The 19018-nt window shown below is 36.7% G+C and overlaps 2 protein-coding genes across 2 annotated transcripts in view; both read left to right on the top strand.

Annotated features, from left to right (window-relative positions):
* LOC135221193 (putative pre-mRNA-splicing factor ATP-dependent RNA helicase PRP1) overlaps positions 1-885 on the top strand; it is a 171045-nt gene extending 170160 nt beyond the window's left edge. Inside the window, exon 11 of the mRNA XM_064259015.1 lies at positions 79-885. Within this exon, the coding sequence (XP_064115085.1) occupies positions 79-206 (128 nt within the window). The 3' untranslated portion in view covers positions 207-885. The remainder of the gene's footprint in view (positions 1-78) is intronic.
* Positions 886-7450: 6565 nt separating this feature from the next.
* Positions 7451-19018, top strand: part of LOC135220638 (programmed cell death protein 4-like) — a 36553-nt gene continuing 24985 nt past the window's right edge. Inside the window, exon 1 of the mRNA XM_064257957.1 lies at positions 7451-7950. Coding sequence (XP_064114027.1) covers positions 7641-7950 — 310 coding nt within the window. The 5' untranslated portion in view covers positions 7451-7640. The remainder of the gene's footprint in view (positions 7951-19018) is intronic.

Below are 19018 nucleotides of genomic sequence, written 5' to 3' on the forward strand. Positions count from 1 at the left end.
TTAAGAATAGGGTAATCATCATCATTCTAAGTGCTTATTGCAAATTGGTTTAATGTATTAACTTTTTCTTTTTCTCAGCTGAATGGCTCATCAAGATTGCACCAAATTACTATGACATGCAGAACTTCCCCCAGTGTGAGGCCCGTCGTCAGCTTGAAAATATAATTGCTCGAGTAGAATCAAGACAATATAGAGAAGGATTTTAGATAAAACACATAATCATGTATGACTGATGATAATTTATAAGGTGATAGAGTATGTTACAAATTCATAGCAGTATGAGTGTAGTGTAAATGTTATATTTTCAGTTACTTGTAATAACAGTCTGCTAGCGTTGAAGGAATTAAATTTATTGACTATGGTAGTAGCAGTACCCGTTACAACTTGGTCACAGTATTAGATGTCTGACTGCTTTCTGTTTGGAAGCATGCTGTGCGAGTGTGAAGTTCTCTTGTTAATGTGAGAGCACCAGCATCAGTTCATAGTTTGAATGTACAAACACTTATATGAGTGGTTACACCCTCACCTTTAAATCCATTTGATGTCTTGCCCTTTTTTTTTTTTTTTTTCCTTTTTTTTTCTTTTTTTCTTTTACTTGAGTTTCTCGTGTAATATATTCCACTGAAAGACTAGTTGGCAGGTTGTTCATGTGAAATACATTCTTAAATTAGACAGATCTACCATCAAATTAAAGTGAACAAACATTGTTGAAATGATCAATCTGGTAATTTAAAAGTTGTTGGAAGCCTCTCTCTCCAAGGAAAATCTTCATGTTACATCTGTTGAGTGTGTGCTTGTTCTCATTAAAATTAGAGGTTTGTAAGGATCTATTCAAGTCCATTAAGGCAAGCCTCTTAGAAAAACGTGAAATTGGGTCGAGGTTTGTAAGGATCTATTCAAGTCCATTAAGGCAAGCCTCTTAGAAAAATGTGAAATTGGGTCGTCATTTTGTGTTGAATTGTAAAAGTTAGTAAATGTTCAGCGGAGGTAGCAGGTACAGAGAAGGATTGGTGGTGGGATTGTTTCAAGTGAAAAAAAATTGGACAAGACAGGTAACTCTCTTTATCAAGTAAGAAAAGTAACTACCAGGAGGGTTTCAGTTATCTAACTATCTTGTAGCTTGACTTGGTATTCAGTTTGTCTGTCCTAAAAACATGATGAGACTTAGACAACACCAAGACATTTCTCTGAAGTAATTAAATTTTGTAGTTGTCTACCTATTTTTCTCTGTATTTTTGTTCCTCCCTCATGTTGAGTTCATGAACTAAATGCAGGTGTGCCAGGTATATGTGATGGTATATGCTTGATTGTTAGAATGGTGTCCTATACAGGGTATCATTATTTATCATTCCTATGCTCTCATATGAACATTAGCCATGAGTGACTGTATTTCATTTAGTTAACTTACCATATTGTTTTCTTTATCGTACAAGATTCATCCAAAAACTTTGGCAAATATTCACCACATTAAAGAGTTTTCATAGTATATGGTGTTGTTAATTACCCAGGTTCCTTTCATCATTCAGTATGTTCAAAACTTTCTCAGAAGTTTATGAATTGATTTAGGTACTCAGTTTACTGTACATTTAAAATCTGGATTGTATATCACATTTATGTTTGTAAAAATATTGATAGCTCGAGTAGTGCAGTGAATAATGAATTGTTGAGAGTTGTTGGGCAGTTCAGTTTAAGTTACTGGTCGTATTATAAGGACCCAGATTGGTTAATTACTATAATGCTATGAGAATTTGCAAAGTTTCAAAACTACTTTTCCTTACAAACTCCTCAGTCTCATTAATGTCTATTATGTCTGCTTTCATTCTCAGGCCCTTGGTTCCCATTTCAGAAAAGAAGAGTACTCTTACATAATACTAACGCTGACAAAACCATCTGTGAGTGTGTAACATTAGTCATTACCACAGAAAAAACACTGTTGTCTCACTGAACATGATTGTGCACAAAAAACAAAGGCACTGGAATACATATACCAAATTGCTGTCATTAGCTAAAGCACTGACGAGATCAAGGGGACATTCTTTGCAAGAAGACTCAGGCATGTTAAGTGTGGTTTGCGTGTATGGAAACTATATGTTCTTGTACATACTACATGGTCGAGAATAAAAATAATACATGATCTTAAAACATATAGCACAGTGTAATAACATTCTGGAATTCTCTTGAGTTAATGTAAGTTTCCTATGAAAATCAAAGTTTACATAATTTTAATCATAAGTAAACATAGAATTAACTCATTATCTTGGCTGACATATTACTCAGTAATATGCATCTTTGTAAATGCATTTAGATAAAAGTTCTATGACTATAGCAAATACTTATTAACACCTTCCAAAAGTCATATATTAGTTGTAAGGATTTGCCAATAGTAGTACAAATTATCCTTTCATAAGGTTCTTTGTATTGTGCCTTTGACCCCTAACAGCAATCCCTTTCAATCCTTTTTACTGTACCTCCTTTCGTATTCTCTTCCATCTTACTTTCCACCCTCTCCTAATAATTGATTCATAGTGCAACTGCTAGGAGTGCTTGGCCTATGGCCTGAATTCTATATGCAGTTCAATTCGGTTCAATTAACTGAAGTAAAAGCTAAAACTCACTAGGCTTTGTGGAAAGTCAAAACAATTTTTGTGTAGACAAATGGGACCAGTTAAAATAATGCCGGGGCACCTGATTTGATGAATAACTTGCTACATAACCAACAAAGAATCCTAAAATATTTAGGTATTTAATAATCACCCTTACCTCCTTTTTGTTGCAATTTATTTGAAAGAAATCATATTGCAGCAATTCAAAAATGTGTAATAATTCATATTTTAAATATAAAAACTTTGTTTATGGATGGTCAGACAGTTCTTGATTACATTTTCACTGTACGTAGTACGTTGGTTGGAATAGATGTACGTATACTCAATTGTTAATGAAATTAAAATAGTATTGGCTCAGCAATTTAGTAAAATAGTATTAAATGTAAAAAAAATATCCTTTGAAATATGTAACATCAAAATGTTTAGTAAAATAGTATTAAATGTAAAAAAAAAATATCCTTTGAACTATGTAACATCAAAATGTTCAAGTTAACAAAACAACTAGTGCATTCCAATTTTTTTTATTTGGGGGGGTGGGCCGCGGCTAATAAACTAGATGTAACTACGTATTGTCTGTTGGGCCTTGGGGGTGGTGGTTATTAAACTAGATGTAACTATTGTCTGTTGGTCCTAGTTATCTGATTTTTGTCAGTCAATCTTTAGTAGAAAAGTGGTAGATGTTCAAGTAATCTCCAAACCAGCCTGAGTTGTCTTAAAGTTTGTCCAGGTTATCGTGGTCATAGCACTAGCTACGTATATACAAGTATATATTCACCAAACCCCCATTTATTCCTTGTACACTTAATAAGTAACTGCTAGATAACGGTATTAGTAGGTGGGCACTTCGTTTATGTCTTAGTAGTGGGAAGTGGGTACTTCTTACACGATTGATGGGTTTATACTATAACTTACATACTTTGGAGTTCTATGTTCAAGATAGGTTAGGTAGGAGGACAAATTGCTGAAAGTCCCAGATGTATTGCAAAGAAGGTCCAGGTTAGCTGTTGGAAACTTAATATTGGCAAACGGCTAGAAATTTCCAAGGGGTTATTTAAGGGCTTGATGAACCCAAGTTAGTACAGTAAACCATTTATATTGATGTAGCATGAATTTATTGCAACATCAATAACAAGTAGACGGAGAAGTAAGAAATTTTGGAGGACTGAATCTCGGATAGGAATTAAAAGAAAAATGGAAATGTGATGGAATACAAAACTTATTCATCCTCCTCGTGTAATAATTGGCCTGCTAACTTTAGCCCATGTTAGAATATAATTGACAAGATAGAAAGTGACTAAAGCAAGTAGGGTTCCAACCAAAGGCACATGCTTAAAAGTATTTCACCGCCACTTCTGAGACATGAGCCAGGTTCTTCTGAATGACCTGTCTGATTTTGACAGGATCAAACCCCAGGTGCGTAAAGCCCCCAGCAAACTCGGTATAATGTCCACATCACTTCTTATGAGACCAAAACATCCTCTGAAGGGGTTTAGTGCCATCATTATATCAAATATGCTGTAGTGTAAGCATTACTAAGGGGTGATTGCAATGTCATTTTGTCCCTACCTGCGTCCATTTTTAGACTTACTTTTATCAGTAATAAACCCAATCCAGTTTGGGGGTCAGTGTGCCTCACGTGTTCCATATAAAGGCTGTTCATGATGTTCCCTTCAGCCCGTACCTACCTACCAACGGCAACACCACGTTGAAAGCACCGCTTCTCGTCCAATCAACCGTAGCTGTATCCTGTTCTGCCATTTCCGTTTCTTATCTTCAATTTTTTTGTCCAGTGCCTTCAACTGTTATATTTTAAAGCCAAATTTACTCATTTGTCAGTTCCATAACAATAGTATATAGCACACATAAGCATTATTTACTACATCATCTGTATGGCGTGTAGAGAACTTAACTATTCTTGAGGCAAACAGAAAATGAAACAAGGTAAGAATACAGAGAAGTCTTCAAAAGGCCTAATACACAGTGGTAAACATACTAAAGTGACAACAAAGACGAACATGCTGCTAGTTGGAAAAATATTTTCAACCGGTTATTGTTGATAAGACCAGACTGTCTTCATTCTTGGAAAAATGTACATTTCATATTTTTAATAAGTGGATGTAGGTTATACATTCTGAGTTTTACCATAACATTATTTTATGATATTGGATTCTATTATGTTATTTTCCCTCTTATTGGAATAACCCTGTCCAGTCAAGAGAATAAGTGTTTCAAGTGACATGGACGAAAATTGCACTGGTAGCCTGTGCACATCTTCAAATTTTTCATGCTGTTCTATTCTCTTGCGCAAAGTTGGTCACATGATTTTCGTACTATTTGTTTTACACATTCTGTTATTGCAGGACAGTTTTTTTATGTATTATTCCATTGCATTATTGTTCGAAAATTACTAATTAACTAAAGCTTATAATGATATGAGGAATATCTTCTATGATATTACGATAGAGCAGTACAAGAATGTTTATGAACTACCCATATGTTTCTGTTATTGTCATTTTCGTTGGCCATAGTTCATCGTCAAAAATAAATTTCTCGCCTGCATTCCTAATTACATCTATTTCATCTTTAACAGATTTTATCTGCATTAAGCAGCCGATTGGACTTAGTCGGAAATGGCTGCTTAAACAAATAATAATAATAATAATATTTCCTCGTAAATATTATCAGGAGTACATACGTTCATAGAATGCTCTTATAAACTTGGATATGAACACTGATTTCTTTACTATGTTTTTGTAACCAGAATAACAAATACATAGGCAGAAATGGTGGTAGGTTCTCTGCGTTAAATTTAAACTCGCTGTTAGAACATTGCATTCAGTAATCCAAAGGTGATAGGATACAGACTTTTTCCATTTCCATAGCAAACTTTATCTCCTATTCATTTTCTTAATAAAAAAAATTGCATATTTTTATTTCTTAGCCAAATAAATATTTTGTCATCAATATACCTAAACCACCTAGCATTTCATGAGTTATAAGTGAGTTTTGTTCTGACTTTGAAAACAGCACAGGTGTAAAATTCAGGTTCATGCAGAAATCAAGGTCTTTTAGTAGCGAGCTTAATCTTAGGCTTATGAAGGCTACTAATGTTTTTTTCCAATATCTGTATGTCGCCTTAGCAATTTGAATGTAAATTTCTACAGCTAACTATTATTCCTCTTGAAGATACCTTAACTTCATAAGGCAAAACTGGTCAGGATTCATACATTGTTTCCTTACCCCTTGTGGAACTGCATCATAGAATCACGTTTACCTTTGATTTTAAGTATGCACTGCGTATATAATATATATATATATATATATATATATATATATATATATATATATATATATATATATATATATTATATACGCAGTGCATACTTAAAATCAAAGTTAATTGTGATTCTATGATGCAGTTCCACAAAGGATAAGGAAACAATGTATGAATCCTGACCGGTTTTGCCCTATGAAGTTAAGGTAGCTTCAAGATACCTTATATATATATATATATATATATATATATATATATATATATATATATATATATATATAATTACACAAACTTGTTTAGAACTTCATCTATTTCTCTGACATACTTTGCTTTTTTACAATTATGTCGTCTAGTTTACTTCCTTTAATGTTTTCATATTTAGCAAATTAAGCCATTCAATCTATCATTAATGCATCTTTCGTGTAAATGACCAGGCGCTGCAAGGTCTGAATGTTTGATATTATACAATTTAGGCTGTTAAGACAAGCACTTACACACTTTCGGCCATTCAGCGCTAGACATTGAAAAGGAGTTGGAACGGTTAGGCAGCAAAAGCGAGAGATGAAGGTAGAACTGGGAGAAAATCACAGTTACATTAAGAGGTAATAGTTACAGAGGTTGAAGAGTTCCGTATGCTTACTTCGTTAAACTTACCCCTCAATTATATGGACCTGCATTTTAGTATATGCTTTCTTCACTAATTAATATTCTGTGAAAATTTATCAATTATAAATACGTAGTTGCAAGAAAGATGAAGTTAATTAACCGCGTTTGAATATGAGAGGGGTAAGATGGCGGAGCACCGCGCGTTTCTCCATCCATCGAGGACCAAACAAAATCAATGTCAATCATAGCTGTCATTACCAGACTATCAGAAACTTTCTCAGATTGTTAAAGAGCAACTGCAAGAAAACGATGGAAAGCTACCTCCAGAAGAAAATATTATATTATTCTTACTTAATGACAGAAAATAATTGCCATGCCATTTTTCAAAGCTCTAGACTCTTGCTTAATTCTCGATCCCTTAGGCGATTTTCACCTAATCTGCAAGATGAATCCCATGATGAACTCTGGAAATATTTGTTTCAATAAAGTGACAATATCAACTCGATGAACAAGGGTTAAAATCGTTTCAATTTGTAGAAATAACCTGCTCTCCGTAGTAACTTATATACTAATATAACAACGAACGTAGCTCCTGAAATTTCTATAGATACGTGAGGTTAAGTTTCATGTTACACCCGCAGATCAGTTATAGTTGACTTGGCAACAGCAACTCGCCCAAGGACCAAAGATACGCAAGTTTTAGAGTATTGTCAGCTACCACGCACGTCAGGGCCTTTTTAAAATAACTTTATCGTTTATATATTTTATAGCAAACAGAGAAATATTATATGGTATCTTAAAATTAGGTTGAGCAACGGCGTTCAATAACGTGTAAAAGTATTCTTTTCCATAGCATTACTGTCAATACAAGAGTTGGCAGCCCAGCTGAATCTCGTCTCCTTGTGCATTGGTGGGCTGTGATTGGCTACTCGGAGCGCTACGTCACAAGCCAAAACAAAGCAGCGAACGCTTGGTCGTATTCAGATAGCTCCTAAACCTCGTTGAATGTAGATCGATTGACCAAGATAACCGCAATTTTAACCACCACCATTGTTCATCCCAAGTAACACCTCAAAACCAATCCTCTTTTATCCACGGTCTCTCTTGCACGACCATTCCGTTGTTGCAGCGTTTCGAAGAAGGTAAATAAGAGAGAAATGGGTGAGGTGGCTGTCAATGGTTTGGTGATGGCGGCCGACCCGGTGGTTCTCAGCGGAGATGAGGGTGATGAAGTGGTGGTGAATGGCTCTTCTCCTTTGGAAGCGAAGGAAAACTTAGCTGGACTTGTTAACGGTGTGGTAACTCTTAATGAACGCGTTAAGCGCAGAGCCAAGCGGCCCTCCAAGTTTTTAACCAAAGAATTGAATCGTGCAAATTCTGATTCGCAAGTGATCATCGCACCGCTCAGGGCGCTTAAAAACTCGCGAAAATCCCGCAATGGTTTTGGTCGTGGTCTGCCCAAGAAGGGTGAGTGTGGACAGTTTTTTATTATAATTTTAAGATGAATTATAGCAGGTAGTGACAGTGTCTCTTTAAACTAACTTAAGAGATGCTAGTTTTGTTGAGAGGTGGGTGTGTCACTGTACCCAAGCCCGAAGCTTACCTTAGTGTAGATGTCATTCCCGAAATAGGCTTCCCGGTAGGGTAAACCACTGCCTCTGCCTCACCTAGAGGCTAGTACCAGTGTTTGTCTCCGTTTGCCAAATTTACGATGTTTTGTTTACTTAAAACCACCGTGCTAGGTTTTCTTGGTATATTGCCAGGAAATTTTTGACATTTAGGATTACCTGATTGGTCTCGGCCTGTTAATCTTAATAATACCTAGTGGGGATGTTCTAGTCAGTACACTTATTATTTGTTACATGGCTAACTTGACATCTCCACATAGTAGTTACCTACCTATAGGTAAAAAGCATTTTCCATGGGGTACTATACCTACTATATGAATGCAAGCTTGCATGAATGTAGCTAGTAGCTATAGGTGTCCATTCTTTCTTGGTTTCAATTTCAAAGTGTATTTGACGAAAACATACGAAATTATTCCCAATATTATTAATTATATTCTTAAATAAATAATTATTAAAAGTTCACAACTCTATCCTCAGGGAAACTTCGATAGTTTTTTTTTTCAGAGAACCACAAAATGTGTGTAATAATATACATATACCTTTAGTGAGACCCTACAGTGACCACTCCGTGTGACACCGGATTTTTCACTTCTTCGACTGTAGAATAATTTAATAACTGTGGATTTTTTAAAACCACCTTATTCTCGACAGGATATATCAGTTTCGTTAGCTACAGTCTTGAATCTGTTACAATATCTGTCAAAAATAAAAGTATAAAATACAAAAATATGTAAGTTTTAAACCACACTAATATTAAAGTGTACTTTAAAGTGAAACAAGCTTTTGAGACCAGGATTTTTCATAATCACTTGGAAGGAAATGCTACAAGAAATAAAAAATTTCGTAAAGCACTTCTTCCATTTTCGTCTCCCCCGATTTTATTTTTGTGGACATGATTAATTGTATTTTGAAAAAAAGTGTTTTAATATTGTTATATATTTTTAAATCGTGATTTTGTGATATGAAAGTGGCACTGCTAATGCCTGTAATTATTTTAGGGGCTGGAGAGGTAGCAAACTAGTTTAGTAAAGAACTTTATAAAATAGTTTAGTATCGATCATAAGCTGTTTTAAATCTAATAGTAGTACGTAACTCGTTATGCATGGTTTCCTCAGAATGAATTAGATCTTACCGTCATATGTCTTTGGAAAATTAAATGCCATTCGGCTTTCGTCAGCTAAAGATACTTTTAACACAAAAGTCGGGCAAAATTTGGTTGTTTATCATCGCCTTTATTATGAAGAATACCTTGTCTGAGATTCTGTAAAAGATTTATGGTGTTTGTCGTAAACATTGATCTTCAGGGAGCTGGTAATACAGATTTATTTCCTTGAAATATATATACCCTGAATGCGTATGGTAGTTATCATTGGGCCCAAAGTATGTATGGTGGTTATGAAGAAATCTGTTGCTAACCTAAGTTTTGTATTGTTGACAAGCACCAGGTTAGCTTTCGTTGCACATAGGATACATCTCCAAAAGATTGGGAAATCGTACGATTAATGGAATAAGATACAACGATTTTATTCCAGTATCACGAGGACGCGTCGTAATTCATGTTGACAATACCGGTAATTATAGGTATACATCGGGAATGGGTCATGATTACATGTACTTTAGTTTATTCGGTAAGGCATCTTAATTTTATTTAGAACTCGACACTTTCATTATGACCTTGGATCTGCAATTTTATTTGTCAAAATGTATCGTCCCTGCTCTTTTAAGCTCTTGCATTTTCCTTGACTCCTGTAGTTGCAGTGATTGCTTGATTCCTTCAGAAGCTTGTTCTATAACGACTGCCTTCTTGCATTTTCCATAAATGAAATTGTGGTCCCTGAGAGTTTTCGTCAGTTGTCATATGAAGTGCAAAGTTTCCAAGTGCTCTTGTGCCTGTGAAGAACCGGATTGAAAATATCTGCCAGCGTAGTCAACTAAGACTCTAGGTGCACACTAGACGGTTATTAGATACTGGATGTCGTACTAAGGAGTCTTATCTTCAATTGGCATGTGAAGCTGAGTGCAGTCCAACTTGGGGAAAGAGCAATTTTGTTGATGCAGTTCGTATTGACTATTGCTTGCAAAGCTTATCAGGCTGTGCCAGCGTTTTTACTACTGCATTTAGTAAGTTGTTATATTGGAGAATATAAATGTACTTTGAAAAATGAAGAATGTTGTCGTGAGACTGTCCGCGTAGACAGGTACAAGTTTTGGTCTCGTTCTTTAGATGCTATACTGAAGAGAAACAAAATCCTACCCGGCCTCGCCAAGGACAAGACTTGTCAAAGACATTTCATTGTCGGCTGCATTAAGAGCTAGAAACTATAGTCTGGCCGATTTGTAATTATTTTTTTTATTGGTCTGGCAGTTTCTATTTGTGTGTGCACGCGCGCGCGCGTTATTTTTGTTTTAATCATCCTGACTACGTGAGCAGTTGCTGATGAGCTTTGCACTCCACCCGTGTTCTGCTGACAATCGGTGTGCGCTGGGTCTGTTGACCAAAGCATCGGCTGGTTTGCTCTGTTTTCTTTTGCTTTGCTGTATCTTACTATCTTCCCTAACTGATGGTATATATATTTGCTTGCGTAGTGAATGTTTTAAGGTTTCTTTGTTTAAAATCTGTTTACGCGTTACTTTTTGTTATGACTGGCTTACGAGAGAGAAAAATGATTATCAGGAGCATTGAAAGACAAGGTTTGGGGAGTCTCCGCTCTATAATAGTTATAAAAATGCAGGAAAAAAAAGAAAAGATGCTTTTCGTTGTAGAGCATGCGTTAAAGACTACCTTCTACCGAGGTTGAGTGAGCGAACGGCGACACGTGAATTGCTTGGCACGGGGCTCCTGTATCACTACCCGAATTAGTCGTGTAGTTCTCTCTCTCTCTCTCTCTCTCTCTCTCTCTCTCTCTCTCTCTCTCTCTCTCTCTCTCTCTCTCTCTGTGTGTGTGTATGTATATATATACTGTTTAAAAAAGTTTCAGGTTGCGGCTTTAGATTCTTCACTTGTATATAATTAACCAATGTTAATTGCGGTTGACCGTGGTCTCGGCTACTGTTATCAACCAACTGATTATCATTCAAGGATCTAACAGTTGCATGAGAAAGCGTTAGAAAGTGACGTAGGTGCAAGCTAATTCATTATTAACTGAACGCGTAAGTTCACGTGATTTTAATAATGCAGCACATGACTTTTTAATAATGCAACGGAAGATTGTCTGAATCTTGGAAAACGGAAACAGGGAGACGTTTCAGATATTTGAGGGCGAATTTAAAAAGAAAAAACAGCCGAGAACCGGATGCAATCCTTGTTGCCATGGTTGCGTTCATGCGAGTCTGTCCCCGTCCGAATGGTGTTACGTTTCGGCCCAGGCGTTCAACATCTGCACCCTACTTTCAAATGATAAACGATGTCATAGCCTTCGGCTAAAGGAATGAAGCCTGAACAAATATCTTAGATCTGAGTTTACGGGCTACAATCATGATTTGTTGTTAAATTAACATTTCAAAATTTTGTTCCTTTCGATAACATACATCCTATATTTACCTATGGTAACATTGAGGCTACATTTTGTTTTAACAAATGATGTTTGGCTTTATGATTTTCCTCGATGGGACAGTGTACTTTTTATAACAGATACGCAAAATGTAAAGCTCGTAGTTTTTAGTCTGTGTGTGTATGTATGTGTAATATTATATATATATATATATATATATATATATATATATATATATTATATGCGTATATAACATTTTAAGCTCACAGTGATTGTACTACGATGTAGTAATACCTAACGAAAGTATTTTAGTATTACTGAAGCCGTGGAAGATGTTAGCTATGGTGCGTGTCCTTTGAGCCTTTTTAGTTACATCAGCTTATAGCCATGCCAGCCTTTTACTAAGAGCTTTGATATGGCTGTTTATAGCTAAGTTTTATAGTCGTGGGAGAAAATTGGCCTTAGGCATCCAATTGTTTGAACTGATATTTCTGTGTGTGGGGCAAAGGTTGGTGTGCAAGATGTTCCCTTATTATTCTCGTTCATGGTTGAGTACACTAGATTAAATCTCTTTTCTTTTAGGAGGGGTCTTCGTAAAATGATATAACGCCAAGAACTTGAGTAATGATGCACGTATCCTATTGGAAATCGGTTGAATGTGTGAGCTAACCTTACATTTCGTAGCACAGTGGTTGCAATCGGATTAATATCGAGATATTTAATTTACCTCAGCATTTGGCAAGGATATATGATTTTAAAATTTATATAAAACGTCTGGACGACAGAATATTTTTAGGGGCATTAGAAGTTTAATTGGATTAATTGAAATAATCTGTTCAAAGTGCATCTTTCCAAGCCATGTGTAACTTTTTCTTCAATTCTCTTGCGTCAATTGTTGTTTTGCTTGTTGTTCACACACAGACAGGTGAGTAGAGTTCATTGGCCGAGGTCGAGAGTAAGCAGAGTGCGTATGTGAAAGTGATGTAGTTTGGCCTCGCTCTCTCTCTCTCTCTCTCTCTCTCTCTCTCTCTCTCTCTCTCTCTCTCTCTCTCTCTCGAGGTTGGGTGGAGGCAGAGCGATGGTACAAGCGTTCATTCAGTGGAGAAGACAAATCGTGCAACAATGAGTAGACGCGCAGGCACCAACCAAATGCGTTGAACGTTGCTGCTAAGAGTTTATGTAATGATGATGATAACGTGGTAGCCATTTTTAAATTTTGCAAGGTGGGTTTCGAAGATTAGATCAGCTAAAGGCATGTTGGCTCTCATGGCATTTGACACTTGTTGTCAGTTGTAAGTTATTTTGGCAGTTATAACTTCGTTCTATGCTGAGAGAGAGAGAGAGAGAGAGAGATTCACATAACGCAGCCCTCGACCCACTCCCCAGTCATGATGGGAAAGTGTGATGCAAGGCGGCTTTGTCGCCTTTGTTACCCGGGCCTTTGGATCGAGGGGGGAAACGCCTTTTATAGCTTGGAACTGTAGGAGTACGCATTAATTTCGATAATTATAGGCTTGCCATATGAACAAAGGAAAACGGCGATTCCGTTTCGTTGGTTTACAGTAATTTTTGATTGAAAAAAATATATGCTGTTCTGGTAGCGGCGGCTATCGAATATTTGTTTTAAAATTGAACCTGCTTCAGGGTTTGAAGACAAAGCTTCGGGTGAAGAACAAGATCAGGTTCTTGCGTAATGAGTTTACAACCTCTTGTTTATCAAAAGCCCGTAAATGCAATGTTAACGGGATAGGTTTTCTCGCATTTGGTCAATTTATTAGGAATCTGGCAGCCACGGAACTGCAGTTGCCTTCGCATTGACTGCCTGTGCGCGTCAAGTTACCTGGTAACCAAGAAAATTTAGAAATGGTTAAGACGTGATTCTTGTCGAGATACAATATAGAGAATATATATCATGAGGTATGAGGGAGGGCTTTCGTCTGTTCAGCAGCTTGCGTAAGAATTGGAAAACTTCTTGAAGGTGAGCAGTTGAATCATACAGTTCCAGTGGCGCCACAATTCGTTTCAATACAGTTTGATTTTAACATACTCAATATTGCCTGTAAACTTTGTATCAATATCGTATGTACAGTAGGGAAATCTTGAGATGTGATTATGTAGGTATTCCCGTGCTTGTTTCTGTGCGTCTTGTCAAGTGAAGAAGAACCGGTAACACAGCTAAGTGTGACTTAAAGAAATATATTTGGTTATAGAAGCAAATGAGGCTTTGTGAAAAAAAAAAAGTTGCTGTTAATAATGTCGAATCTGGTAGACGGTTGGGAAAAGTCAGTTGGTTGAGGGAAGTAAAGTTTTATCTTCGATCTCTTCTGCTGTCTTGGAATGTCAGTAGGCTTTACATTGAATACGTTCACCAGTACTTGACTCTCTCTCTCTCTCTCTCTCTCTCTCTCTCTCTCTCTCTCTCTCTCTCTCTCATACACACACACACACACACACACACTAGTTTGCTAGAGCTCTCCACAAGCTTGATGTAGCGTGGTCGTATTGAACGGCGAAGGCTTCCCAGCAAGTCTTGCCGTCCTCAGCACTTTGGAGAGGTGGCAACCCCCCCCCCCCCCCCCCCCCCCCCCCCCCCCTCTCTCTCTCTCTCTCTCTTCTCTTCTCTCTCTCTCTCTCTCTCTCCTTTCTTCTCTCTCTCTCTCTCTCTTCTCTCTCAGTATCAAAGTCTGTTTATATATATTTATAGTAATACTAATATATAATAATATATATGTAATATATAAATATAATTGTATAAAGTGAAATATAGTTAGGGAATTGCTCCCGCCAGGATTTATCGATTTTGTGATGTTCTTCCTTCTCTATTTGTAGGTTGACCTTGACGGTTTCATTTTCAATGTCAAGGTTGAGGGACGTTGTGTAAGGCAGGTTTGGCGCTGCCGTCTCCTTTATTCACCATAAATCCGGTAGTTTGCTATCACGGGTTTGTTGCTGAGAAATGACGCAGGTTCATATTTCGTGAAAGCGAAAACTTCCGGTTAATTTCAAAGGAATAGAGATATGATTCAAGAAAATGTCATACTCTGCCTATTGGTGTAACATCACAAGGTTTCGAAGTTTGTTCGACAATTTTAGTTAGCTGAACTAGTCAAGATGAGATGGATTTTCGTGGCATTTATCTTGTAATCTTGAGTTTAGTATTTATTATAGCAGTTAAAAATCCTACCGATGCACTTGTATGATTTAAAATAAGTCCCTAAATTGCACGTTTATCCCTAGGAGAAACTGACAAAGATTATGGTAGAATTTCTCTCTCTCACAGCTTAAAGCTGCCTTGCTTGGCGACCAACAGTGAACGATGGCGTTGCTGTTGCCGCCGTTCCGTTGCCGCCGAACCCCCTGACCCTTCAGTACTACGGAACGGTTTAGGCCAGTTGTCGGGGAGTCGGCTGGGCGTTCTGTGGGTTTTGTTTGGAGGTGGGGGGGGGGTTGATGTTGGGGGGTAACCAATCTGCTATTGCGTCGTAATTTTTTTCCTCCTCACCCTCCTTTTAGGGTTTACTGACGGCTCTTCGCGTGGTGCACTGTAGGCATTATTGGAGGATGTTTGCAGCCTCCCTTCATTCCTTAGCTGCACAAATCTTCCCTTTAATTCTTCGCCGAATGGATGAAAGTGTTGTTTTATTTGGCTCGGTAACCTATTACTTTCTTTACCTAATACTTTTTTTTCTGAAAGCTGTTTTAAGTCTTGGTTTTTTCAGTTGTGGTTTCGCCCGAACACGGTTATTTAGTTTTGAAACTTTAGATCAGTATGTAGTTGTCACTAATTTTACTCAACATTTTATATTTCAGATATTTAACCTGCAAATACTTCATTTGTTATACCTAAAAGCACACCAAACTTGACCGAGCTTCGAATCAATGGCTTTTATTAAACACTTGTAGTGTTTTATCCGCTCTTTAAAATCCCTTTTGGGTGAAAGGTAGTCCCACTTGACAGTTGAATTCTATATTAACGGGTTCCTTGTGGATGAAAACCTGGAGTTTTTCACTACGTGCGATTTTCAGCAGACTAAGGAGTACCGTGTGACCCTTTGGCTCTGTGTTAAGACTATTGTGCTCTGTGACCTTTGTTTTAGGCCTAAAAGACCAGAACTATGTGAAGGTTATTTAAACGATAGGTTGCGTATCTTTCCCTTAGTTTCACGTTCTCGCAAGAGACTTCTTAGTATACAGTATATGAAGGGCCTGTGAATGTTCTTTTTTTTTTAGTGAACGCCTGTTTATGCGAATGCGCTGGATTCGTTAAGGTTTATTGTATAACCTATACTCTGTTTTTTTTCATCTGTCCATCCGCCTGTGGTGTTTTTGTATGGTAACACTACGTCCCGGGCTTTAGACAGTTACATTCAGCGATTATAATAATATCCTATTTCGAATATTAACGGTGTAATTCGCATACAGTAAATTATGAAAACCCTTTTCAGATGCAAATGTACACCCAGATATCCTTTTATTTACCTAAACGTTACACATAGCGTAAACTATCCTAAAGCCCAGGGACGCAGTGTTACCATACAAAAACACCACAGGCGGATGGACAGATGGAAAAAAAAAACAGTATATGATGGACGGAATTGAATACCCTCATTGGACCTTTCACCCCCTTTTTTTCAAATCAGTTATTCTATCAGTGTTTGTGCGTACTGTTATAAACTATTAACACTGTTGGAAGGATCTCAGAATGGTTGCAAAGGTAGAACATTATGCGCAGGATTTGAAGGTCGATCGTAAGTTTGCTCCACCCCTGGGCCCGTTAATGAGCATTTTGTCTGTGTCGTTCCGTCCAAATTATTCGAATAATGGAAAAAATTTATATTAAATGCAAATTTTTTTTCCCCCTAACTTCTGACCGATAAAGGTTAAACTTCATATTTGGTATACATACTTCACCAGTGAAACTCTTTTCAAGGACTAGGGACCCTGAGTAGTACTTGACCATGCTAGAAAAAGCTGTCAAAAAGTGTGTGCGTTTCACAAAGCTTCTCATCTGAAGAAATTTATTAGTCATCTACTTTGGCTAAAATCCGTAATGCCATTAAATATATTAATATTAAATATTATTCTTTTGAGAGAAGTTACTTTATGGCTTGCCATGGGAACATGTTTTGCTTAAAAAGACTAGTTATATCCTTCAGTAGTTTTTTGGAAAATCCAGGTAAACTTAAGATATAATTGTTTTAGAATTATGCAGTTCAGCTTCCTTGTTAGCATAAATTACTCATAATTGAACTATTTGAGGCATTTGAAGGACGCTGCAAACCTCTGCGGCTTCAGTAAGAGCAAATTTTAGATTTTCTATCTATTTGTTGCCTATTTTTATTTCTTGCGGTCACTATAATCAGTCATTCTTACTGGTAGCGTTTAGGGGTTTTCCTCGTTTATGTGCATTAGAACTAGGAATAAATAGTTTAACTTATATTTAAGATTTTTTAACTGAAATTAAACATATTATTCATAGTTTAGCTTGGTAGCATGTTTCTCCTCCAAGTACTTCGTAGAGAGATAAGGAAGGTTACTGATGTCTGGTAGCGTTTAAAAATTCAGGTGCTCTCAAGTGTTATCAGAGTTGTTGTTGCTGATAAAAGGCTTAGTGTTGATACACGTGAGGTTTTTATTGTTAGACAAATAGAAAAATGTTTGTGTTGTGGTAGACTGTAGGTATGGCGACACTTATCAGGTGCAAGTTTGGTCCAAGGCATTTTTTGTTGTTGTTTTTGGATTGAATTGTGCATAGGTGGAGTAAATATTTAGGGCTCTTAATTGGTTTTGTAATTTACCTCTTCAAAGTAACACCTGAAATGAGCAGGAACTGCGTGTTGAAGATTGAGGGCGAGGTGGAAAAGTGAATAGTTTTAGGCTCTTGAAGATAAAGAATGATCATGTATTCGGTGACTTTAATATATATATATATATATATATATATATAAATATATATATATATATATATAAATATATATCTAATATAATATGTCTATATATATATAATTATGGGAGATATTATTAATATTTGAACTGTATTTGACAAGTAATAAACGCGATATTTATTGAATAACTAGTAGACTTAGTTGATGCGTAGCTTCCAGGAACCATATTTCTTCTGTTTAACCGGTTATTATGCAGCCAAAGAGATTTTGAGTGTAGCCCTTCCCTCGTCAATCCCCCTGTAAAGTAACACTGTAAAGGGGGAGGTCCCTAATTTTAACCCAGTTGTGTAACTGTAATCTGGTTTTGTAGTCGTTCGTTTCAATAAGTTGTCTTTGGTTGTTGTGGGAAATAATTAACATAAGGGGTGCGGTAACACTAAAAATGAATCTCGCGAAGCAAATAGGTATATAGTTCAAAACAGTTTCATTGGAGGATGTTAAATCCCCTATTAAAAACTGTGGCACAACGTATTATCAACCATCGGTGGACTTAAGTGACGTCTTATCGAACATTTTAATCTTTCACTCTCTTCTCCCTCGCAATCGATTTACTTTCATTCGTTTTCAATCTGACACTTAAGGAAGGTTAATCTTGTGAGCCCAAGTCCTCGCTGTTGCCATCGTCGATTTTGAAGGGGCGTGATAACCACCACCTGATACTTACAAGAATGATAGAATGATTTGTACGCTCACGGTGGTCGAAAATGTTGGATGGAGCTAAATATTTTATGTGTGTCTTAGAGAAGAAATGTCTCGCCTGTTGTGGCACCTGAGAGTATAAGTACACATTCCACTTTTCATATTCAACTTAGTTCACGTTTTCATAACTTGAAACTTTCTCTCGTCAATCACGGAATGTGTTCTTTTTCACGCCAAGGCCATTTCTTGGCATGATCTCAAACATGAAGATCAGCCTTTTTGAGGGTGATTATTTGAATGTAGAACTTGGTTTCCTCGGCAGTGCAGATTAGGTTCGACTCTTGACCATCGAACTATTGATATAGACTCGTGTAACCTCAATATTTCTTATGCTGGCATGTTACAAATCTATCCTTGCTTAATCTCTATAAATTGACTTATTCTCCTATTATTAATTTTAGTTCTGTTGTTTTTTATTTATTTTTTATTTTATTTTTACTCAAGTGTAATAGCTTCAGGCATTTATCTTGCTGATATACTGAGACGTAAGCCATTTTAGGATGATATCTCAAGTGTTGTGAGAAAATTGGTAGGTGAGTTACCGCAGTTTTTGTTTTATGAAGACAGCACCGCACATTCACCACCATCTATCAACTTGAAATTGAGAGACTCATTTTTATTTTGGTTATCTTGTTGTCTGAAGAAAGAAACTGACGAAATTTCTTCTGTGAACAACCTACCTAGTTTTTGAGAGAGGACTATGTACAGAAGTATATGCCATTTTTAAAATGACCTTCTGGCTGCCTTCGCTGATTACGAGGAAGCTCTTGAC

This window comes from Macrobrachium nipponense, chromosome 2, assembly GCF_015104395.2.
Source record: "Macrobrachium nipponense isolate FS-2020 chromosome 2, ASM1510439v2, whole genome shotgun sequence".
Classification (NCBI taxonomy): Eukaryota; Metazoa; Arthropoda; class Malacostraca; order Decapoda; family Palaemonidae; genus Macrobrachium; species Macrobrachium nipponense.